Genomic DNA, 25,504 nt, shown 5'->3' on the forward strand with positions numbered 1-25,504 from the left:
ACCTCTTTCTTCTCCATCGTACTGCCAACATTTGCCATCAACCTGAGGGAAATTATTTAAAGTCTGCTTATGGTATAAAAATATCTATGCAAACACTTCCAAGCAAAACCCCTAAAACTGCTGGACATTGTTGCTTACTTGGGAGCCATGTAATGTTCCCTTTTAAACTTTTTCTGTTTTCTTCCCAATGTTTTTTAACTACCTCTGACTGATTTTCATAGATATTGTACAGTATTTTATATGCCGTACTAATTATTGCTTTTTTAACAGCAGCTTCTGTTTTAGATTTTATTAAAAACTCTGGTAGAGCAGGTCTTTCACTAAGGACTCCACTCTAGACCTTTCTCATTGTCTGTACTCTATCAATCCCTGATAAGTAAGGCAATCTGTGATCTGCACTCCAAACTGCTGCTTGACATCAATCCACTCTCACTTTTCTATCCCTTAACTCAACAAGAGGCTCATGTAGTTAAGACTGTGTTCCCCATCTGGTGGTTATGCAGGAATGTGCAAGGGAAGTACCAAACTACTGTTTGTGCCAGCAATTAATTAATAGGATGATACAAAATAAATGTTTAGTAAACTCACGCTAAGCCTTTTAGTTTAAGCACTTGGGCATCAGACCAGTTGTTTTACATTAGGAGGGTTTGTGCTCTTCACTGTAGTGGCACGACAGGTAGCTTACATCCTTCTAAGTTGGGAACTGCTGATTGTGGGCTCAGTGTTTGTTATTCTAAAAGTGTATTAATTCTGGTTTAAGCACTTGGGCTTCAGGCCAGTTATTTTACATTAAGAGGGTTCATGGTCTGCACTCTTGTAGGAGAGGCTGGACTCTGCCCTTCTGAGCTGGGAATTTCTGGTTAAAGGCTTATAGTGCCTGCATATTTGAACTGCTTCTTACTAAATTGGTACACCTTGTTTGCTGTATCATAGACTAGATCTAGGCCTGCTGAATCTAGCTTTGTTTGTATAACTTGAGCACTAATCCAGGCATTCTTTAAAGTATTCAGTTGTATTTATTACTGCTTGGTAGCAACTTGATTAAAGTGTAGCTATCATTCTAAGTCTTTTGGATTAAGCACTTGGGCTCAGACCAGTTGTTTTACATTAGGAAGGTTTGTGGCCTGCACTGTGGAGGCAGGAAAGGTAGCTTACATCCTTCTAAGTTGGGAACTGCTGATTGAGGTCTCAGTGTCTGTTGTTCTAAAAGTGTATTAGTTATGGTTTAAGCACTTGGGCTTCAGGCCAGTTATTTTACATTAAGAAGGTTCGTGGTCTGCCCTCTTGTGGGAGGAGAGGCTGGACTCTGCCCTTCTGAGCTGGGAATTTCTGGTTAAAGGCTTATAGTGCCTGCATATTTGAACTGTTTCTTACTGAAATTGGTACACCTTGTTTGCTGTAGCAAAGACTAGATCCAGGCCTGCTGAATCTAGCTTTGTTTGTATGCTTGTTTGCTTATTTCCCTGAAATGCTAATTCCACCTAAAATGCGGCTTTTCAGTGCTTCTGTGGATCCCTAGTGACATATGTATTGCTTACTGTACTTATTTCCTTGTTTCACTTGAAAGAAAGTTGCTGTTTGTCATTTTTGCATTTAAGTTACCTGTAACACATTGCATTTAAGTTACCTGGCACTTGCTCACTAAAGCAATTATACAAGTCAGCACTAAAAAATTAAAAGCACTACACCTTCACAAACTCCCCTTGAGTACCTTGTTCCCCATTGGCCCTTTTTTTTTCAATGATAAAGGAATTCCCAATACTATTCTAGAATGTCCAAAGGTCAGTTGTCAATCTCCTCTCCGGTCCAGCTGGTGAATCTTGGAATCTTGAGGCAATGTTGCAACTGCCTCAGGTACACAGACAACCCTCTCCTCCTCCCAACAAATTCCAACACATGTGAGAGATGCAACCATATAGCCAAACTGGAGGCAAAGCTCTCTCAACTCAGTACTGGCATAACCAGTCAGGAGGAGAAGGAAACCACACTCACTACAATTCCAGTCTCACATAGACCTACCACGACAGCAAACAAAGCACATAAACACACAAAAACATACTTGGAGGCTCTAAATAAAAATCTGCCTAAACAGCAGAGACCTCCAAAGCAGACACCCAAGCAACCGCTACCCCAAAACAAAACACGTGCAACACACAGCTCACAAAGCCAGTGTGCTGAACAGTCACAGCCCTTAAGGCTGAACAACACACCTGATGCACTTGTAATAGGTGACTCTATCGTCAGGCACACTGACGTCCTGCTCACCAGGCTGAACAAGGAGAAGGTCATGGTGAGCTGCCTGTAAGGCGCTAGGATCCGCCACATAACACAAGCACTCAGGTCACTCCAGGGCAAGTACAAATATGACTCAGTCATTGTCCATGCTGGTGTGAATGACCTGAGACGTACCTCCCTGGACTACATGAAAAGAGACATAGAAGAGCTCTCTGAGCATGTGGCCCAGGCCGGTATGACCCTGACCTTGAGTAGCATCTTACCCTCCCCAAGAATGATGCCACAATATGAAGACAAGATGATCAATTTCAACAATTGGCTTAAGTATTGGTGTCATTCAAAGGGGATCCAATGCCTGTCAGCCTGGGATGACATGCTCGACAAGCCACGATGCTTCTCTAGGGACGGCTTGCACCTGTCACCCCTGGGCTTTCGGATATTGGCAAAGGCTCTTGCTACTCCCATAGTGCCTTTTTTAGGCAAGGCTCAAAAGACAAACCCACCTCCATAGGTATCACAAGGGATAAGAAACTAAGAGTAATGCTACTCAAAGCCAGAAGTCTAAACCTCAAGATGCATGCACTCGAAACTCTCCTTAGCATGGAGAACATTGATATCTGTGCAGTAACAGAAACCTGGTTCAAGGCTCCAGAGAGCACCCCAGCACTACCAGGTTATACCTCATACCATGCTTTTCGGCCCCCAAAACTTGGACCGAAAAAGAAAATGAGGGGGAGTATCAATATTCGTCAAAGATACCCACACCTCCAGGCTGGTGGCACAGCACAAAGCATCAGAGACTATCCATGTGCAACTAACAGTGGGTAAAACTGCCTTCCAGTTTATAGCCTGCTACAGACCACCCTCCCAAACCCAGGAACCCCACACGGCCTTCCTGAGAACACTGGAAAATATGAAGGTCTCTCCAAACACCATTATATTGGGCGACTTCAACTACCCAAACATAGACTGGGAGCATTACTCTAGCTCCAACACCCTAGCTCAAAGGTTCCTAGAATTTATAAACTCAAATGCTATGGAACAACTTGTTACCACTCCCACAAGAGGGGAAAACATACTGGACCTGATCATCACCAACATGGGGACTCTATGCTCCAGACCAGAAGTGTATCCCTCACTGGTAAGATCAGACCATAAACTAATCTCACTGGATATTCACATCCCGACCCCACCCCCTGCCCAGAAAACCACAGTGAAAAACTTCTCTAAAGCAAATTTCACACTCAAAACCGAGGTGGAATCCTTCAAAGCCCCCGGGCCTGTGGAAAATACGGCCCAGACCGCAGAATCCTTTATAAACGCATTCTATGAACACCTTCAGGAATGCATGGATCATGCAATCCCAAATAAAACCAAGACCCAATCCTCCAAAGGCAGACGTCCTGTCTGGTGGACCCCAGCCATAAACAAACTATACAGTAGAAGGAGGAAGCTACTACATGATAAAGCAAAATCCCAAAAAGGGAAGACATCTCTGATCAGTGTTAGCAAAAAACTACGGGCACTCATAAAATCGTCTAAGGCCAGCTTCGAGAGAAAAATTGCACAGAACACTAAGGATAATCACAAGGCTTTCTTTAGTTATGTTAGGAACCTGGGTGGGAATTCCCAGATATGCTCAGAATTAGTCCAAAATGACAAAAAATACACCGAACCCACAGACATTGCCAACATCCTAGCTGACCAGTTCAGCGCAAACTTCTCCCCCCTCTCCCCACCAAAAGGGCAAATATCTATCCCAGCAGAGTGCTGCCCCCCTGACATCTCAGATGCTCAGGTAAGAGCCACCCTCTCCAAAGCAAAAAACACAGCATCAGTGGTACCAGACGGTGTCCCGGGCTGCGTACATGAACTCCAAGAAGAGCTAAACCCAAACATAGAACTACTGTTCAATCTCAGCCTTACCACAGGATATGTACCCAAAGAGTGGCGTACAGCAACAGTGGTCCCTCTCCACAAAGGTGGTGCCTCAACGGATCCTGGAAACTATCGCCCCATAAACCTGACTAGCTTGGTCTGCAAAGCTATGGAAAGGATCATCATGGACCTCATAAAAAAGATATTGGGGACCTACAGACACTGGATCCTACCCAGTTTGGCTTTAAGGGCAGATCCTGCCTCTTAAACCTGGTCGATTTCTTTGAAACAGTCACCAAGGCCATTGACGAGGGGAAGGTGGTCCACACAGCCTACCTGGACCTCGCAAAGGCCTTCGATACAATACCCCACTCGGGCATTATAGATAAGCTCACCAGATTAAATATAAACCCCTATGTCACTAGATGGGTTGCAAACTGGCTCAAGGACAGAACCCACATGGTTAGAATTGCTGGAGCCATGTCAGACTCCAAACCAGTTACGAGTGGCGTCCCACAAGGCTCAGTCCTGGGACCTCTCCTGTTCGGTATATGTTTCTCGGAGGTACAGGCCAACACTGAAGGACTGTGGCTGACCAAGTTCGCAGATGACTGCAAACTGGGCGCTATAATCGACTCTCCAGCCCACACAAGCATCCTCCAAAAAGACCTCATAGAAACAGTCAACTGGTGCCAGAGCCATGGCCTCAAGCTAAACACCAAAAAGTGTATAGTCATCCCCTTTGGAAAAAACAAAGTGCCCACAAATTACCACATAGGTGGTAATCCATTAAGTACGGAAGAAGTAATTAGGGACCTGGGGACCCAAGTTGATGGTAATCTCTCATTTGACAACCACGTGGCCAAAGTGGTTAGAAAAACTTTATATAGCCCACCTAATCATGAAGGGATTCACATCTAGATCAGGGGAGGTCATTGTGCCTCTTTACTCATCCCTCATCAGGCCCATAATTGAGTACAATGCCCCTTTTGGGATGTACCTTACCAGACACCTGTAGCAACTGGAAAGACCCCAAAAGTACCTCACCAAGAGAATCAAAGGGCTCAAACAGATGCCATATGCTGCCCGGTTAAAGAAACTCCAGCTCTACTCAGTGGCATACCGCCTGCTCAGAGGCGATCTGTGCCTGATGTGTAAAGCGATGTCCAACCTGGAATTAATGGACATGCTGCACCTCAGAAAATACAAATCCCATCGAGCTACGCCTTAGCACTGAAATAAATAGGACGTGCTGGAGGGACAGATTCATAACCCAGAGGCTCCCTTCACCCTGGAATAAAATCCCAGTCCAGGTTAGGCAGAGTCCCTCATTAACTCTCTTCAAGAGGAATCTTGATGAGTGGATGGGGGATCGTAGGTTTACCCCAGGTATCACTTCTGTGTCACTGTTAGACAGAGGCACAGTATACTAACCTCAAAAAAGGGCATAGCAAAATTAATTTAAAATGGGTGGCGAAAGCCAAACACACACTGGCTAGGCTTATAAATGCCCTAGGGCAGATAGCCTAGTATGAACCTATAAAGAGGACTGCAGTGTTCTGTAATGCCTTAAAATAGTCTTCTGTAATGCTTTAAGGCAAACAGTCCATGTGTAAGCATCAGTGCTATAGCTCTGTAAATGGAACAAGCTCAGAAACCTGGCCCCAGACAGAAAGTGACTTGGAGAGGAGGCAGGGGCTTGGCAGAAGACACAGGAGCAAACCGTCCTCTACAACCAATAAGATGACTGGTCTCACCCGCTGGACAGTAATTCACATCCTGGGTTAAACTGAACTGGTAAGTCAAAAAGTGCTTTCTTTATTTAAAAGATTTTTCTCATATTTCAGTGTGCCAGCTTCACACACTTGCTGTTCTACCTGCTTACAAAGAATTCCCTCAGAAGAGAAACATTAAACTGGTTAAGTTTGTGTAGCAGGGGCCTACCATAATGCTTAGGGGGGAGTGTTAAGATGTGGAACTCAAAGGCTGAAAGTACGTATTCATAGCAAAAGAGGAGAGAGACAGAGGATATTGATTGTTGGAGTTTTTCCTCCTTTTGTGTAAGTGTAGTCTTGTTTTTAAGATACTCCCATTTTCTTCCCAAAAGGGATTTTTGAAAGATTGGTTCACAATCTTAATTTTAACATATATATTGTATTAGTGGTGCTTTTCAGTTTTCAGAAATGTGTATGCCTTTGTTATACTGTAACAAACATTACTGTCAGAGTTTAAGATGGAGCTGACTGCTGTAATTGTATTGGAAATGAAAATAACTGTTGATGTTTTTTTTTCTTTGCAGTAAACTTCTTTGCAAATGCCATGAAGGTTGTAAGTATCGCTACCAGTCTAATTTAAAAATGACTGCACTTGCATGGCTTTCTGAGGCTAATTTATTTTATTTATTTTTTTGTAATTAACTGCAGTGCTTGGATCTTAAGGATGTTGAATTGGCATATCGCCTACACAAGCTGTTGGAAACTGGTGACAACTGGAAGTTACTAGGAGATTTTTACCACCAGAGTATTTTTTAGTAAGTGTATTGTGTGGTCTAGTTCCTTTTAACTTTTATGGACTTCAAGTGGTTTGTAAAGTGATAGTTTGTATAGCTAGTGGGCATTGATTATGAAAATGTGTGAAGAGGTGGGCATTGATTATGAAAATGTGTGAAGAGGGAGAGCTTATGCAATCAAAATGGATGGTTTTCACTGAATGGTTTATGAAGTAGTGACAGCTGTTGGAGTACAGGTATGTTTTTGCACAATGTTACAAAACTCAGCACCTCAGCATGCATTGGAGGTGGCCAACACATGGATGATGTTGGCATTCTGTGCATCTTAGTGCTAAGGTTATGCTTTATTTTGCATTGACCAGATTGATTCCTTTCAGTTAACTAACGCATGTGAATTCAGTCATATAAGTAACCCACAAGCCAGCAGAATGAGGTTTGGGGTTGACCCAATTAGATTAGTCCCTGCAAGAGAATGTCGTAGTTGCTGAAAGTTTTAGTGACGTTATGATATAGGGTGACAATAGTTTCACATAAATTCGGTTTATTATGAGTAAAATCACCAAGAGAGCAGTTTCTGTATTCTGTCTAGACCAGAAGTCGCACTTGGGTATCTGAGAGGATTTTATGTACAGATGGATGCTGTAAGATCTTGGAAGTGAATATATTTTTTTGAAGGTCTGCAATGGTGGTAATAGGACCAAAGTATGAAAATTGTATGAAGTGGAGCATCCACCTACGTACGTCAACATCTGTAGTTTTCCATGTTTTTAGAGCATAAACTGTAATTGTGACTCCTCATTGATGGGTCCATAGTCTTGGTTCACCAGTCAGAGTTCATTTATGTCCTGTTCCTATGTTGCAGTATTCATACTGTGAGATTTTCAGCTCTCAGGCGATCTGACATCTGCTCATATACAAAAGCTTAAGCCTGGCTGCTGTATGTGCGTGGGACGTCACATGTAGGGCCATAAACCAGGGCCTATAAATGTGAAGACTGCACGCACAGACCTCAGAACGTTTCAGTCACAGACGAGGTACGCTTCGACCGTTCCACTCAGTCTGAAGACTTCAAAAAAGATAAGTACCCTGTTGGGGTTTTCGCTTTCTTGCTACTTGAGTTTGGTTGCTGTAGGTTTTGTTTCAGCTATTTAGGCAATGTCAGAAAAAGAGCAAATGTAATTGCGGGTGTCAGATGCCACATAGGGATTCACATGACAAGTGTGTGCTTTGCTTAGGTGAGGAGCATGACTATAAGGCCTGCTCCATTTGTCAATCATTCGTACCAGAAACCCTCCACAGCTGTCTGGCAGCTTTAAATTTGTATCTCAAGAATTAAAGATTGAAATGCCTTGCTCGCAGGATAGATCCCGAGTTGGTCACCCAAACTTAACAACCAAGGAAGAAGCCCAAAGTTTCCAGCCCTACTCCCGTTGCAGATCCGCCATCGGACTTGCCGCCGTCTACTGATTTAGTGGTCGTGGGACAGCCAATTCTTCCGTCAGCTTCGATAGATCCTCTGAAAGAGATCATTACTGCAGCTACAGAGAGCACGTCAGCAGAGCCTTCCCAGACGCTAGCCTCAACCGATGTTGAGGGGGAACCAGTACTTGGTCAGCCGACTGAGACTCCTCCTGTTCCTGCCCAGACCTTAGTTTCTAGGCCAACTAAGGAAAAATAAACACTTGAGCCCTATGCCTCAAGCTACTCCAGATTGACAAACATTCACCAATTCCTTACTGCAGGCCTTCATGGCCCTTAGGCCTTCAGACCCTGCTCTTACAGATATTCCATTGCTGAGCTCTAGGCCAGCCTCTGCTTCTTCCCTCCTTTTAATTACTACTCATTAGGGAGAAGAAGAACCTGAACAATATGATTCCTCTTCTGAGGAATCTGTGTCTCAAATTGCTTTTCCTGTAGACTATTACTCCCCAGACAAAGACTCTGTTGAGGGTGTTTCCTCCTCCAGAGGATATTTCCTTTGGGGAAACTATCACAAAAATGAGAGTGCTTCAAGTGGGATACTACCTTGATGACAGATACACAGAAAAGGTATTTTGAGCTTCTACAGTTAGAATCTCCCTCCCCCTCAGCTATTCCCCCTAGTTCTACCAGCCTTTCTGGATGCCTTTAATGAAGCCTCTAAGAATCCAGAATCTCAACCACCTGCCCCTAAAAGGCCGGATAGATTTTATAAAGTTCCAGATGGACAAAAGTTTCTAATGAAACCTCCCATGGCTGACCCTGCAGTCATTGCTATGGCTCCTGACAGACAATCTAGGCAATTACCCTTTGCTTCCATTTTGCCCACAGACAAGGACAGCAAGACCATGGACACAATTGGTAAAAAAGTATATACCTCCTCCACCTTAGCTTTTAGGGCTATAAATTACCAAACACACATGGTAAAATATGCCTTAGAACTTGTTTTTCAGGCCTCCACATTACTAGCTTCTACCCCTGACTGTCCCACAAAATATGACATTGCATGTAAACTGTGTTTAGCTACTCAAGTAGCCAGACACTCCATTTAGTGAAGTTGTGATGTGGCAGAAGCAGCAGCCAGGTCTGCTGCATCTGCATCTGTCTTATGTAGATATTCCTGGCTATGCCTCCAACCTCTACCATAGGACTTTAAACCCAAGATAATGGATGCTCCTCTAGACAAAAATGTCTTATTTGTTAAGAATTCAGCAGAACTTTTCAAAAATCTACAAGAGAAAAGTAAAGAGCTTCAAGACATCAAGCACTTGCTGGTATTTCCCTTCCCCAGATACTATAGGAACTACCCTGCTAAGACTTCTTTTGTAAGAACTCCATCTACATCTCGTTCTTCCTCCTCTAGACCTTGTGAAGGGTCCAGGAAATTGCCTTACTCCAGACCTCCTAATTCCCAGGGACCTGCCAAGCAGCCCTTTCCTGACCGAGGAGGTTCCACTTCAGCATGACTGCCTGTATCAACTCCCTCTGTCCTCCCACCTTACTCAATGCCTCCCCTTCTGGAAAACAGTTACCTCAGATACTTGGGTGCTTTCCATCATCCAAAAAGGATATTTTCTATCTTGGAAGGAATAGCCAAGGCCAAAAAGAATTCCCTTCCCTCCAAGAAATCAGCTACATCTATTCCCTCTCATACTGAAAGAACTCCTGACTCTAGGAACTATAGAGCCAGTTCCCTCATGACAGGAAGGAAAAGGCTTCTATTCCCGCCTTTTCCTAGTCCCCAAAAAGGATGGCCCTTGGAGGCCAATCATGGACTTATCCTATCTAAACCTGGTCCTAAAGGTTCCATCCTTCAGAATGCTCTCCCTACAAACTTTACTACCCCTCATTTCACCCAAGGCCTTCATGGTCACTCTGGACCTAAAGGATGCCTATCTGCACAGCCCTATCATACCCTCCCACAGGAGGTGTCTGCACTTCACTGGACATTCTTCAAACTTTCAGTTTACAGCCTTGCCCTTTGGCTTGTCTACTGCTCCCAGAGTATTTACAAAGTGCCTGGCTCCAGCCATTGCCTATTGCAGAAACAAGGGACTCCAAATCTACCCTTACCTGGACAACATTCTTATTCTGGCAGAATCAGAATCCACCCTGCAAAACCATCTCTCATTCACAATGACTGTCCTCCACAGCTTGGGCTCACTATCAACTTCCAGAAATCCTCACTTCTTCCTCAGCAGGACAAAGTTTTCCTAGGCTGCAGGATAAGAACAGACTTGATGAGATCCTTTATCCCACTGGACAAAGTGCAATCTCTCTCCAGCCATTATCTCTCTCCAGCCATTTTCAAGGCCTACTTACAAAATCCCATCTCTCTGCAAGACAATTTCTGCAAGTCCTAAGTCTCATGGCAGCAACCATTCCCATAGCCAGGAATCTCATGAGAAAAATCCATTGGTATTTAAAAAATGTATGGTCTCAAAACCAACATTCATTAGACAAACTTATTCCCCTCCTGCCCTCCCTAAAAACAGAACTAAAGTGATGGATTCAGCAAGTTTCACAGAACCAAGCACCCCACACCAACTACCCCCATCACTCAAACCATGCACAGAGATGCATCAGATTTAGGGTGGGGAGCAGAGCTCAAGGGCTTCAGGGTACAACAGGGTAGGGACCCTACACTTCAAAAGCAACACATCAGTGTCAGGGAAATGACACCATTATTACTGGCAAAGCTTTCCTTCTAGTCTTGCAACCAGGCCTGCTACACATTGTGACGGACAACAGAACTGTCATGTGGTACCCCAACAAGCAAGGATGAACAAAGGTGTACCAGTTATGACAGGTAACTCTACAAATCTGGGAAATAGCAACCAGGCACAACCTCTTACTACAGGCCTCTTACATTCCCTCTCAGGAAAACAAACTAGCAGACTTGCTCAGCAGAACATCCTCCCCTCAGCACGAATGGATGTTGCACAGGGAAACCTTCTTAGACATTGCCCATCAGTGGGGTACACCTCAAGTGGATCTGTTTGCCTCCCCCTAGAACAAACAGCTTTTGCTCCAGGGATCACACTCCACTAGCATGAAGAGTGAATGCCTTCAGCTTTCCATGGAAGGGAGTGTTCCTGTATGCTCCCCTCCAATACACTAGGTCCTACTGAAGATCAACAAGGAACAACCAAAGATCTTGCTGGTGACTCCGTATTGGCCAAGGCAACACTGGCTCCCCCTTCTTCACTTCTTAGCTAAGGGCAGTCACCACATGTTACCCCACAAGGTGGACCTACATACCCAACAAAAGGGATCTCTCATTCACCCTCAGCTGCCTTTACTGCATCTGACCCTTTGGGTGATCAACTTCTGATCCCATTCAGACAACTGAACTCAGAAGACGTGCTCTCAGTCCTGAGGGAGGCCAGGAAACCATCTACCAGAAAAAAATATTTGTCCAAATGGCATAGATCCTTAAACTGGTGTGCAGTTAAGGACAAGGGACCCTTTTCAAGCAGATCTCTCTTTGGTCCTTAGCTATGTATGTGAGCTCATTAAGGAAGGACTAGCATATTCATTTCTGAAAGTCCACCTTTCTGCCATTTCAGCATGCTTGCTTTTACAGCTACTTTGTCTCTCCAGAGTGTACGTCAAACTTTTTCTGAGAGGGATTTTGCATGTCAGACCACCAAGGAAACCCATTCCTCCTCCCCGGAACCTCAACTTCATACTGGAAAACTAACCCTACTTCCCTTTGAGCCAGCAAGCACAGCTTCCCTGCAAATGTGCACGTGGAAAACCATTCTCTTAGTGGCCATCCGCAAGAAGAGTGTCTAAATTGCAGGCCGTCATGGCTTCTTCCCCTTGCACCATCTTCTATAAGGACAGGGTGACTCTGTGCACTAACCCTTCCTTCGTGCTCAAAGTGGTGAATGAACTATCTCTTAACCAGTCTATTCATCTACTGACATTCTTTGCCTCTCCATCTAATAATGCAGACAGGATCCTTCATTCTCTGGATGTGCACAGACAGCTACGATTCTGTCAAGACAAACAATATCTTTCAAAAAGTCTGATCAACTCTTCATCTCCTTCCACCCCAGGGCTCTGAGTAAGGCCGTCTCCAAACAAACCATTTCCTCCTGGATTAGGAAATACATTCTCTTCTGCTACTCTCAGCATGGCAAACCATTGCCCCTAGGGGTTCGAGCTCACCCCACTAGAGGAATGGCTACATCTAAAACCTTTCTCTAAGGGGTGGACACAGCCTCCATCATGGAAGCTGCTGCATGGTCTACAGTTCATACTTTCAGTAAGCACTGCAAGCTAGACCACGTCTTCAGGGTCAGAGCAGGATTTGCCAGAGCAATACTGCAGGGAATCTTGGAATCCTGTACCTCTGCCCCCGCCCATCACTCTTCCTATGCTGTGGTACTCTCCCACAGTATGAATACTGCAACACAGGAATAGAAGGACATAGAATAGTTGTGTGAAATCTTACCATAACCATAGATGTCCTTCTCTTCCATGTTGTAGTATTCCTTCTCTACCTCCATGCCCCCTTCTACTTTTATAGATGCTTGGTGTACACCTATGTATCCTCTCCCTACAGGCTGTTCTGTTCAGCTCTACAGGGATGTTTGTTCATCTTCTCCTTGTGCTTATACACACTTATATGGGCTTCAAGTTCTGAGGTCTGTGCATGCAGGCATCACATTTATAGTCCCTGGTTTATGGCTCTACATGTGACTTTCCACACCTACATCAGCCAGGTTTAAGCTTTTGTATAGGAGCTGGCATCCAATCACCTGAGGGCTAGAAATCTGAGTGTGAATACTGCAACATGGAAGAGAAGGACATATGGTTATGGTAAGATTTCCCCACAAAATCTTGGTTCTGTAAAATTACTGCATGTCCCACCACTTCCTGTGGACATAATGTGCTGGATACATAGACATGCTTGTCCCCAGAGCTCACCAGTTGATTTTTCTTTGTCACTGGTGAAGTACTTCTTTCACCTGTATGCACATTAAGTTTGTATGGTCAGAAAATTGCCACCAACTGCATGCATTGTGTTTCTGTAGTGTATTAGAGGACAAATATGATGTTGGATTTCAAGGTTAAGTGCCTGGTGTACTTAACTCTCAAGTGCCAAAAGCAGCAAAAGTTGCTTGCCCAGATTATAAAGATAGCAGCAAATGAGAGCTGTTTGGTTGGATGTCTGCTGGAGAGGGTCCTTATGACAGGTACAGGCATATTTTGGACCATTGTCTCAAGACAAGCATTGGGAAACCTGGCTATGCTCAAACATTCTTGAAGTAAGTCTGGATTATATTTGATTGCCCAGTGCCTTTCATTTGTTTAATTCACACTCAATAAGTGGGGGTTCAAACCTGAACCAGTGTTCTGTCTCATTCAAGGGCCTGGGGACAGGGGAGAGACACACCTTCAATTCTTGTGACGGCATCCCAGGGATTCTTGCATTGCCCCCATCCTCTGTATGATTAGCTGGTGACTGATTAAGCAGCCTAATCCTGGGGACTTGTCTCAGAGTCATTCACTCAAAGATTGGTGTTACTCATAACTAGTAACTCTTTCAGGGTCACACTTTTCAGGCCTTTGAGGACCAGCAGAAACTGGTCAAGGACCATTCAACTATTTCTTCCACACTGAAGCTTGCTGTTCAAGGCTTAATATGTGGTGGGAGCTTCAGATGATTATGTAGGATTACACCTTTATGGAGTTAGTTCCAAAGCCTGCATTTGCCCAACACCACCTTGTTCTGCACAGTCTTCAGCTTTCACATAATCCAACAACACACACACACACACACACACACACACACACACACACACACACGTGTACACCTGCCCTTGAGCAATGTCACACTCACAAAGAGCAGGTGACTTGGTTCTCCCTTATCTGCAGGTTCCTTTGAGGTCTTACAGATCTTAAAGCCACTGATGTTCTTTGTGTTTTACTGTTGCAGTCATCACACTTGAGTTATCTGCCTGCAGGTAGCCCTCAGTCAGCCCAAATACCAGAGACTTAGTATTTCTGCGTCGGTTGCTGTCTCTCCAGGACTGATGTCAGGGGTATAAAAGCAGGCAGCCGACGCCATTACATCAGTCTTTTTGCCGAGCAGCCCATAGCAGAAGCAGTTCGCATGAGTGCAGGTCGGCTGTTACCTGAGTTTTTCATTTACGAATTGAATCATCTTGAAGTCTTGTAAAGCTAAGTACCCCATTTGGGATCCTTTTTTCTTGCTCTAACTGATGTCAGAAAAAGTTAACAATTGTCTTGCATGTGGAAAGCAAATACCACACCGAGATTTTCATTCTTACTGCGTCACCTGTTTAGGCCCAGACCATGATGTACCTCGCTGTTGGTTTTGTGCCTTGCTGAATGCCTGACCCCATCCATCGTTGGGCCATTTTTGTCGCTAAAGACTTTCGTTCTCGATATCCATATTCCGAAATGGCTTCGGTAAGCCATCCAACTACCGATATTTGAAAAAATGTAAGGATAAAGACAGACACAGACCCCATAGGTCGAAAGTTGCCAACGATGCTTCCGTTAAGCTAGTCGCCAGTCTGCCGGTACTCAGCAAGGTGCTTTCGCAGCCCCTGATGCCCACTTCAGTGGATTCGCAGGCCTCTACTGAGACCCATTCGGAGACTCTTCGACTATGGAACCTGTGGATGTCTCTACTTTGGATGGGTCTGGAGCTGCTGAGCAGGCATTGGCTTCTGAGAAAGTACTTCGCATTTCCGATGTTCGACACAAACCAATGACTTCTTTCGCGTCTTCAGGTCTGTCTAAAACTACCGAGTTTCTAAGGCCAAGAATACGCGCTACGTCTAGAAAACCGAAGACCCAAACACATGCACCTGCTCCCTTGCCACCACATCAAATGCTTAAACTGGCAGAAGACCTTATTATGCTGATTAGGGGAAGCCAGCCTACCCCTGCTAAGAGGAAGAGAGACCTTTCCCCAGCAGCCTCAACAGACCGAGTCCAACGACTCTGAGTCATCTGTTTATGAAGACATGCCCTTGTATGCTTATGAGGATTCAGATGCAGAGGAATCCATTCCCTCTGCCTCTCCTCCAGAGGACTTTTGTTTTGGTGAGACCCTACATACTTGGGAATGCCAAGACTATCCTCAATCCAAAAAGAGACTTAGAGAATTTCTAGATTTGCCACAACATAGGCCTTTAGCAATACCCCCCAGTCTTGGATGTTGTAGATGATGTCTTTATGGAATCCATTTTAACTCTTGATACTTTACCCCCTGCTCCTAGGAAACCAGACAGGTACTACAGAGTACCTGACTCTCTCAAATTCCTTTTTAAAAATCCTACTGTTGACCCAGAGGTCATCTCCCAGGGGCCTAAAGGTATCAAAGCAACTACAGCTAAGAATCCCACCCCTTTGGACAGGGATTCCAGAGCTTTGGACAGATGGGGTAAGAAAGTATATACCTCTGCAACTCTTGCCATTAGGGCTTTGAATTGTCAATTTCACATGCTGAAGTACTAACATGTTATGGAACTTATTAAGCAAAAAATAGATACCTTTACAGACTGTGCAGAAAATAAAGAATTGCAAGAGCTTATGCATTCTACAAGCCAAGTCAGCAAGCATACATTGCAGTGTGGTTTTGACACCCTAGAAACTTCTTGCAAGGCAGCAGTCACTGGTTCTGTACTGAGAAGGCATGCCTGGCTTCAGGAGCAGACCTTGTCAGACCATGTCAAATCAAAGTTACTAGACACTCCTTTGAACAAGGACAATCTGTTTGGCAGCAAAGCAGAAGAGGTTCTAAAAGAGATGGGGGAAAAAGCTAAATCTATGCAGACAGTCAAAGAATTTTTACAAGTACAGCCTCCTAGATTCAGTAGGCATTGCCCATCGAAACATTGGTCCTTTCCGACCCCCTCAAGGCCATCACAAACTAAACCCAGGGGAAACGGGCCCCCCCAGACTACAGTCTCAGGGTATGCAGAGATCTAAGCAATGGAGTGCCTCCACCTCTAAAGCAGGGCGTGCTAAGCCACCCCCTTACGGAAAGAATTCCTATTGACTTCTCTACTGCACTCCCCACCTCTGCCCAACTGCTCATGTCCTTAGGAGGAAAACTTGCCCATCATGCAGAAAACTGGACCTCCATCGCCAAAGACTGATGGGTCCTCAACATTGTATCCCAGGGGTACAGATTTTACTTACACTCACTGCCAACCCCAAAAGGGTTCCCAGACCTTCCTCCAAACCAGTGGGCAGAGGCACAAAACCAGGATCAATCCCTGCTCTCCATAGGGACAATTCATCCTGTTCCTGCAGAACAGATAGGTCAGGGTTCTATACCAGACATTTACTGGTACCCAGAAAAGAGGACACTTTGCTCCCCATCCTAGATCTTTCCAATCTAAACACCTTCCTGGTGGTACCAAAATTCAAAATGCTCACCCTTCAGCAGCTTCTTCCTATGCTGTCCAAAGATGCCTGGTTATCCACCCTAGACCTAAAAGAAGCCTATCTGCACATCCCTATCAGGGACTCATGCAGGAAATACCTACTTTTCAGGGCAGGATCTATGCATTATTAGTTCTCTACTCTTCCCTTTGGCTTATCCACTGCTCCCATAGTATTCACAAAATGCCTGGCTCCAGCCATTGCCTATTTGCAGAGAGAGAAAATTTCAAATTTACCTGTACTTGGACGATTGCCTGATTCAGGTGGACAGTCAGGAACAGCTGTTGCAGCACCTGACATTTTAATTTGTAAAGAACCTTCTAACCTCCCTGGGGTACACTATCAACGAAAAGAAATCAAAACTAGTCCCCAGTCAAAAGATTGTATTCCTGGTAACAAGCTTGGACACAGCATCCCAGATGGCATTCCTTACTCCAGAAAAACAAGCCTATCTGGCAGGCTACTTCACTCAAATGGCCACCAGAACCCAGCAATCTGCAAGGAAAATCCTGCAGGCTCTAGGGTTCATGGTCTTTTGCATCCTACTAATTCCCTGTACCAGACTGCATATGAGGAAACTTCAGTGGTACTTAAAAAGTCTTTTGTGTCAACGTTCTCAGGACCTGGAAACTGTCATAACTATCATACCTTGTCTAAGGACAGAGTTTCTCTGGTGGGCAGCAGCATGCAACCACAACAAGGGACTTCCTTTTACTCAACCCCTCACCGCCCAGACCCTAACCACAGATGCATCAGACTATGCCTGGGGGGCACACCTGGACGACAAGTGCATTCAGGGCCACTGGAGCCAAAGTCAAATTCATCTGCCCATCAACCAAAAAGAGATGCTAGCTGTTGAGCACGCTCTGACAGCTTTCAGGTCCCTACTCCCTCCAGGTCCCCTGCTAATAAAAACAGACAACACCACAATTATGTGGTACATCAACAAACGGGGGGAACCCACTCTTACCCACTATGCAGGCTCTAGCCATGCCCCTGTGGAACACGGCCTTGGACATGCATATTCATCTGCAAGCTCAATTCCTGCCAGGCAAACAAAACACTCTGGCAGACAATTTAAGCAGAAATCTCCTAGACCCACACGAGTGGCAATTAGACCCCAGCACCTTCAGCCTTCTAATCCAGAAATGGGGGACCCCAGAGGTGGACCCCTTAGCCTCCTCCTGCAATCACTAGCTCAGCAAATTCTGCACCAGGACACCTCACAGTAGGCCCTGGAAATTGCATGCCCTATCCTTCCATTGGGCAAACCTGTCTTTCTATGCATTCCCCCCTCTGCCTCTTCTCTCAAGAATATTACTCATAAGACAGTACAGACCAAGGACAGTCCTGATTGCCCCGGACTGGCCACACCAGCACTGGTACCTACTACTGTGCAGCCTGTCACCGGTGCCACCCTGGCACCTACCCCAGATCCCAACACTCCTCACTCAGCAGGGGGAACAGATCTTGCATCCACAGCTGCAAACCATGAATCTTGCAGCCTGGCTTATTCCTGAAATTCTCCCCCAGTGACCAGCCTAAGCAAGCAGGTTCTGGACATCATTCTTGAAGCCATAAGACCCAGTACAAGGAAATCCTATGCTAAGTGGAAAAGGTATTCTTCCTGGACTCTATCTAAAGGAGCGGACATAGCACTGCCCTCCTTACCACTAATCCTGGATTACCTAGCAGATCTACTCTAAAGAGGCCTATCCTTCTCCTCCATTAAGATCCATGCCTCTGCAGTCTCTGCTCATTACAACACTGAGCCACCTCTCTTCTCACCCTCTCATCAAACCGTTCCTGACAGGGGCAAACAGCTTAAGGCCACCAAGGCGAGCACCCACCCTTGCTTGGGACCTTAAGTGTGTACTGGAAAAGCTCACGTTACCCCCCTTTGAGCCTGCAATGTTAGCAGAGTTAAAATTTCTCTCTTGGAAAACAGCCTTGCTTCTGGCCATCACTTCAGCTAGAAGAGTGTCTGAGCTACAAGCACATATGGCTGTGGAACCCTTCATTATTTTCCATGCTGACAGGGTTTCCCTCAGGACTAACCCTTTCTTTATGCCTAAAGTGGTGTCCAGTGTGGCTCTCAACCAATCTATTTGCCAGCCTTCTTCCCTAATCCTCAAAATAAAGGGGGAAGGATCCTGCAGTCCTTGGACATGCACAGATAGCTCAGACTCCACCTTGATAGGACTAACCCCTTCAAGAAATCTGACCAGTTACTAGTCAGCTTTGCACCAGGGGCAGAGGGCAAGGCCATTTCAAAACAATTTCCAAATGGATAGCACACTGTATCCATTTCTGCTACAAGCACCATGGGAAACCAACCTCTCAGGGGGTCAGAACACATTCCACTAGGGCAATTTCCACCTCTACAGCATTCCTCAGGGGAGTCCCTACCAGGGACATTCTGGAAGCTGTTACCTGGAGTTCTGTGCACACCTTCACCAAGCATTACCACCTGCCTATCTTTTCCAAATCCAGGGCAGGTTTTGCAGCAGCAGCCCTGCGGGGCATACTAGCCAACTCTTCTTGACTGCCTCCACCTTTTCTTCAGCTTTGGAAATAGACCCAAGTATGATGACTGCAACATTGAAACACGAAGAACATAGTACAGTTGTGTACACTTACCATAAATGTAGATGTCCTAGTGTATTCACTGTTGCAGTCCTGGTTTCCCTCCAGCCCCCTTGTCTCTCTCTTCCTCTCTCTCTCTGTCTGTTACTCACCCCTTTCAAGGGTTTTGGTATTGGTATTTAATTTTTACTGGTGTTTTCCCCATCATAACTTGGCTCCCTGATTTGGGGGGCTCCTGACATTTGGGGAAAGAAAAACTGATGTAATGGTGTCTCCTGCCTGTTTTTATACCCCCGATGACCTGACATCAGACATGGAGTGACAACAACCAACGCAGAAATACTTAAGTCTCTGGTATTCATGCCGACTGAGGGCTACGTGCAGGTAGATAACCCAAGTGTGATGACTGCAACAGTGAATACCCTCGAACATCTACATTTATGGTAAGTGTACACGACTGTACTTTTCTGAGAATGAGGTACCCAGCAACCACCACCATGTTCACTATTCCCTATAGTATTGAATACAGTTTTGGAGATATCCTTGTGTTGATGAGATGAGCATTTTGGGCTGCCTTATTGCCTGATCCTTTCCCTTCAGAAGAGCATAGTAATGTTTCTGTGGGAGCCCTGGGAAATTTCTTCCCTGGCGTATGCTAAGGATGATATTTTAATAGCCTATTTAAACAGATTATGGCCTGAATGTCCTGAAAAACATTATCACCCTTTACAAGCTGCCAGCAGACTTGTCAGACCGTATTAAGCATTACAGTGGCGGGGACTCCCTTATGGGATTTTTCTCATCCTGCTTGAGTCTCAGAGGCCAGCACATTTTATTACCCTGCCGTCAAACAAGGATTCATGAGCATTATACTAGTGTGGCAAGAGGGTTTAGTGCTCTACTTTGTTATGACTTTGGGCTCTCAGCTGTTTATCTACATCTGTTCCTAAACCATATGGTCAGAAGGAGTTATACCTTATCCAGGACCTTAGAGTCTGGGCTTAAGAATGATGATCTTGAGATACTGTCTGCAGTGTCTAAAGTGGAGTAATGTGTACTTCAGTAACTGAGACGTGTAATTTAGCTGCAGAAGGCACCCTTGAGTTGCGAGGGTTTAATGCCATCCATGCATTTAGAATAAATATCACACAAGAAGGGACAAGAGCATAGCCAGCATTAGACACCCGCAGAACCCGCCATTGCGGGGAGCCCCAGATCACCTGCTCTCGAAAGATGGCCCCCATGCAGCATCAGCGGTTTCTCCTTCTCCATCATTCATTCCTCCTTCCTCCACACTTTGTAGATGTCTGCACGGCTACATAATGTCACCATCCGATCGCAAACTTTTTTCCGTTTTTTTTTTAAACTTGTCTGTAAGCTGCGCTCAATTTGGTCTGCTTCAGTGAAGCAAGGGACCTGATTGGCTGCAGCAAGCAAGTAAGAAAGTTGCCTTTTTTTTTTTTTGATCGATGAAGATGCATCTTCTACTAAATGTAATGTTTCAGTAAAAAGTGCTCTGCTTTTGTGCATCTGATTAGGGTGACAACTTTTTATTGTTCAGGTTTTTCCCTATGTGGACGGTCCCCAACCTTCTCTTTCTGGTACTCAACCGAGCATCAATTTTCCAAACATTCCCATTAAACGGATGTAAATAAATATAATCTAAGATGGTAACACATTTTAATGGACTCCTGTACTACATTTTAATATAAATTATAAATAAACCCTAAAATGATGATACATTTTGATGAATGGCTGTACTGCATTTTTATGTTCGCACAGAAACGTTTGTAATATGCCAATGAATAAATTAGCAAAATAACTGTCTCTGATCTGCTCCACAAAGGCAGGCAAAACTGATCCCATAATATTCTAGCACCGCATATGCATATATATATATATATATATATATATATATAGATAGATATAGATAGATATAGATATAGATATATATAGATATATATAGATATAGATATATATATATATGTGTGTGTGTGTGTGTTAGAGTTCCATACTTGTGTGTTTTAATATACTTTTACCATATAATTCTCAATCCCTTCTCTCTAAACTCAGGGGCAAAGTCAAAAAATAATCATGAGTAAAGCCACACTGTTAAAAACAATACATGCTGTAGGTGGACTGGACACACTAAATTGGCTATAGGTGTCAGTGCGTGCATGTGTGCACCTTCTGTGGAAGGTTGGGCGCCGGGCTGGCAATTCAACACCGTATAACTCCACTGCCAGTCATGAGCAGACAACTGATCTGCTGTGGCAACCCCTAACCAGGAAAAAGCCAAAAGAAGAAGACAGAAGAAGAGAATTTGTAATACTATCCATTTTGTGCTGAACAAGAAAGATGAAACTCAAGCATGGAATTGTGTATTGGCTTTATTTCTCATTGAACCCCCATCTGCAAACTGTGGAACACTGCCACTGAATGTGAAACAACTAGGAAGCTCACAGCATGGTTAGTAACTGACTCTTTATGCTTATAAGAGTGAATTATGATCATATCACCGATCTTAATGAGCATGTTATTTGTTCGAGACATGGATGCCAAGAAATTCACTTTGAGAGCGAAGGTGGAGAGATGAATCTTGGCATCCATGTTGATAACACAGATGTCCTTCAAGAATGCAACTGCAGTCATAACATATGGGTTGTCCTGCCTCGGGCAGCCCTCGGTCAGCCGGATTCCAAAGTCTGGGTCCGACGTCGGCTGATGTTGCATTTCTCTCCGTCAGAGCGGCTGGAGTACATAAGCATCAGCCGACGCCATCTTCTTCAGTCTTTCTTGCCGCGCGGTGCCCGAAGCAGAAGCAGTTCGCAAGTGCCGGTCGGTCAGCTCCTGTATTCTTCGAATCCGAAGTCATCAAAAAAGCTAAGTGCCCCATTGGGGACCTTTTCTTGCCTCAGCCGATGTCAGAATTTACTGAAAAAGTAAATAATTGTTTGTCTTGTGGTAAACAAATACCTCATAAGGATTTCCACTCTTATTGCCTCCCTTGCCTTGGCCCAGACCACGACGTCTCAGCCTGTGCCGCCTGTGCTCGCTTTAACAAGCGCACCCTCAGGCGCCGGGCGGAGTTCGCTGATGACTTTTTCGGCAATAAATTTGATTATACGATGCCGTCGGAACAACCGACAACGCAGACTCCTAAGAAACGAAAAGACCGGGACCGACATCCTCGGCCCGCATCTTCCACCGACACCACGCCAAAATTAACCGCAAGTGATCCGGTTCCCTCTGAGGCGGTTATTCCACCGCTCTGAACCGAAGACACCACATTACCGATACCGGAGGCCACTCCGACGCCAGTTACTGACTTTCCTCCGGATACTGAATCAGAGGAAATGCCCAAGACCATTGCTGTGGATAAGGTCACTCCTGCACGTGGAGCGGCTAGGCCTCCCATGTCCATGTCTATCAAGGCCTACACACGGGCCAAGGCAGCCAGCAAGTCCAAGCATCTTTCTGCTAAGACCTTGCCTCAGCCTACTCCTGAAACTCAAATCATGGCTATGGCCGCAGATTTAATTTCCCTGATCAGAGGTTCCCAGGCCCATCCTGAGAGAGGATCCCAGACCCCTCCTGATAAGAGGCCTAGGGTTGAACCCCCTGACCCTCTCCCCACAGATGAGGATTCTGAGGATTCTGTTCACTCCGAAAGCCAGGAAGAGCCTTTCCAGACCTATGAGGATTCAGATGCAGAGGACTCTATCCCCTCGGCTTCTCCTCCTGAGGATATGTCTTTTGGGGAAGTTCTGCATTCCATGAGGGAGCATTTTAAGTGGCAAGGTCAGGAATATTCAGATTCCAGAAAGCTCCTTCGAACCTTCCTTAAAAAGCCCCAACACAGACCCTTAGCTATAACTCCTGTGCTTGATGTTTTGGATGATTTATACTCTGACTCCAGTGTTACCCCTGATACTCTTCCTCCTGCTCCTGTCAAGCCTGGTAGATACTATAGGGTCCCAGAAACCCATTCTCATTTCTTTAGGGCCCATGCTGTTGATTTAGAAACAATTTTCCCAGGGGCCTAAAGGGGTTTCAGCTACCACCTCCAAAAACCCTTTGCCCTCCGACAGGGAAGCAAGGTCCTTAGAGAGATGGGGGAAGAAGGTCTACACCTCCACTACTTTATCTATGACAGCTCTCAATTGTCTCTTTCACATGTTTCAATATCAGGATTTCCTGTTAGATGATTTACAGAAAAGATTGGCCTCCCCTGAACCTTTAGATAGGAAGTCTTTGCAGGAGGCTGTACACAATTCTCAGCAAGTTAGCAATCACTTTCTACAGTGTGGATATGATGCATTGGAAGCTTCATGTAGGGCAGCCATGACAGGGGCGGTCATTTGTAGACATGCATGGTTAAAAGATCAACCTTTACCAGATCATGTTAAGGCAAAACTTCTTGATGCACCCTTGGAAAAGAACAAGCTTTTTGGTGCTAATGCTAAAGATGTGTTAAAGTCCATTGAGGAAAAAGCCAAGTCAGTTCAGACAGTCAAAGATTTCCTCCAGGTTCAGCCACCTAGATTCAGCAGGAACTGGCCTTCTAAAAACTGGTCCTTTCCAAATCCTGAAAGATTTCAAAGGGGCAAAAGCAGGCGTGCCCGAGGAAGAGGCCAATACAGAGGATCCTACAGGGGACGGCAATGGCAACCAGGAAACCAAAGAAGTGACACAGGGGTTTCTTCCGCCCCACAGGGACATTCTCAATGACTTTCCTCTAGATCCGCTGACCAAGGAGCAAGCAGAAGCTCCTTTGGGCGGAAAATTATCTCTGTTTGCAAGAAATTGGCACAAACTGACAAAGGACAAATGGATTTTGGACATTATAGACCACGGTTACAGGTTCCATTTTCATACCTTGCCAAGAAAACTGGGTATGCCAAACCTGCCACAAAACCAGAGGGCAGAGGCTATCAAGCAAATTTCTCTGCTTGCTCAGATCAAAGCAATAGAAAAAGTTCCACAACAAGAACAAGGTCAGGGATTTTACTCAAGACTGTTCCTTATTCCAAGAAAAGAAACTCAATGGAGACCAATACTGGACTTGTCCGCTTTAAACACTTTTCTCATAGTACCAAAGTTCAAAATGCTGACTCTACAGCAACTCCTTCTCATGCTGGGCAAGGGGTTTTGGCTGATTACTCTGGACCTCAAGGAGGCATACCTGCATGTCCCTATCAGACACAGCTGCAGAAGATACCTCAGATTTCTTGCAGGGCCAGAGCATTATCAATTCTCAGCATTGCCATTTGGCTTATCTACTGCACCCAGAGTATTCACGAAATGCCTGGCTTCAGTAATTGCTCATTGCAGGCTCCAGGGGATTCAAATCTACCCGTACCTGGACGATTGCCTCATACAAGCGGACGACAAACTAACCTTGACAAAAAACTTTAATTATGTCATACATTTGCTACAGGCTCTGGGATACACAGTCATCTTTCAAAAGTCAAGACTTCAGCCATCCCAGCAAATTACCTTCTTAGGAGCCAAACTAGACACAGCCTCTCAAATGGCTTACCTGACAGAAGACAAGCAAAAGAAGCTAACTCTTTACTTCAAAACTTTAGCAAAGCTCACCCAGATGACTGCAAGGAGATTCCTACAGGCCCTGAGTTACATGGCATCCTGCATTCTCCTGGTACCATTAGCAAGACTACACATGAGAAAGCTTCAATGGTACCTAAAAAGCTTATGGTCTCAACACAGCAACAACCTAGAAGCAACCATACCACTCATTCCATGTCTTCAAAAGGAATTTCTATGGTGGGCCTCAGTAAGCCAGTCAAACACAGGTATGTCATTCAAAAAACCTCAGATAGCACAGACCATGACCACAGATGCCTCAGACCTTGGATGGGGGGCGCACATGGAGGGCAGATGTATTCAAGGACAATGGTCTCCAAAGGAAACACATCTGCACATCAACCAAAAAGAAATGCTGGCAGTAATGCATGCCATCGAGGCCTTCGGACAACAACTACAACCAGGCCACCTACTAATACGGACAGACAACACCACTGTGATGTGGTACATAAACAAGCAGGGGGGCACTCATTCGTATCCCCTTTGCAGACTGACAATGAATCTTTGGGAAAAATCACTGAGCCTAAACATACAGTTGCAATACCAGTTTGTTCCAGGCAAAGGCAATGTTCTGGCGGACAGTTTAAGCAGGAATTTCCTAGACCCCCACGAATGGAGGTTACATCCAGAAATCTTTATACGCCTCACTTCGACATGGGGCAGGCCGGACATAGACCTATTTGCCTCCCACCTCAATCATCAAATACAGAAGTTTTGTTCAAGGACATATCATCCAAAAGCATGGAAAATAGATGCGCCCTCATTCAACTGGAG

The 25,504-nt window shown here is 45.0% G+C and overlaps 1 protein-coding gene across 1 annotated transcript in view; it reads left to right on the plus strand.

The window, feature by feature from the left end:
* The window catches only part of PTCD3 (pentatricopeptide repeat domain 3), a 1,733,015-nt gene that overhangs the window by 1,125,639 nt on the left and 581,872 nt on the right, over positions 1 to 25,504 (plus strand). Inside the window, exons 16-17 of the mRNA XM_044063464.1 lie at positions 6,413 to 6,441; positions 6,537 to 6,643. Of these exons, the coding sequence (XP_043919399.1) occupies positions 6,413 to 6,441; positions 6,537 to 6,643 (136 nt within the window). The remainder of the gene's footprint in view (positions 1 to 6,412; positions 6,442 to 6,536; positions 6,644 to 25,504) is intronic.

This window comes from Protopterus annectens, chromosome 2.part1, assembly GCF_019279795.1.
Source record: "Protopterus annectens isolate FY-2018-M chromosome 2.part1, PAN1.0, whole genome shotgun sequence".
In the NCBI taxonomy this organism is placed as follows: domain Eukaryota; kingdom Metazoa; phylum Chordata; order Ceratodontiformes; family Protopteridae; genus Protopterus; species Protopterus annectens.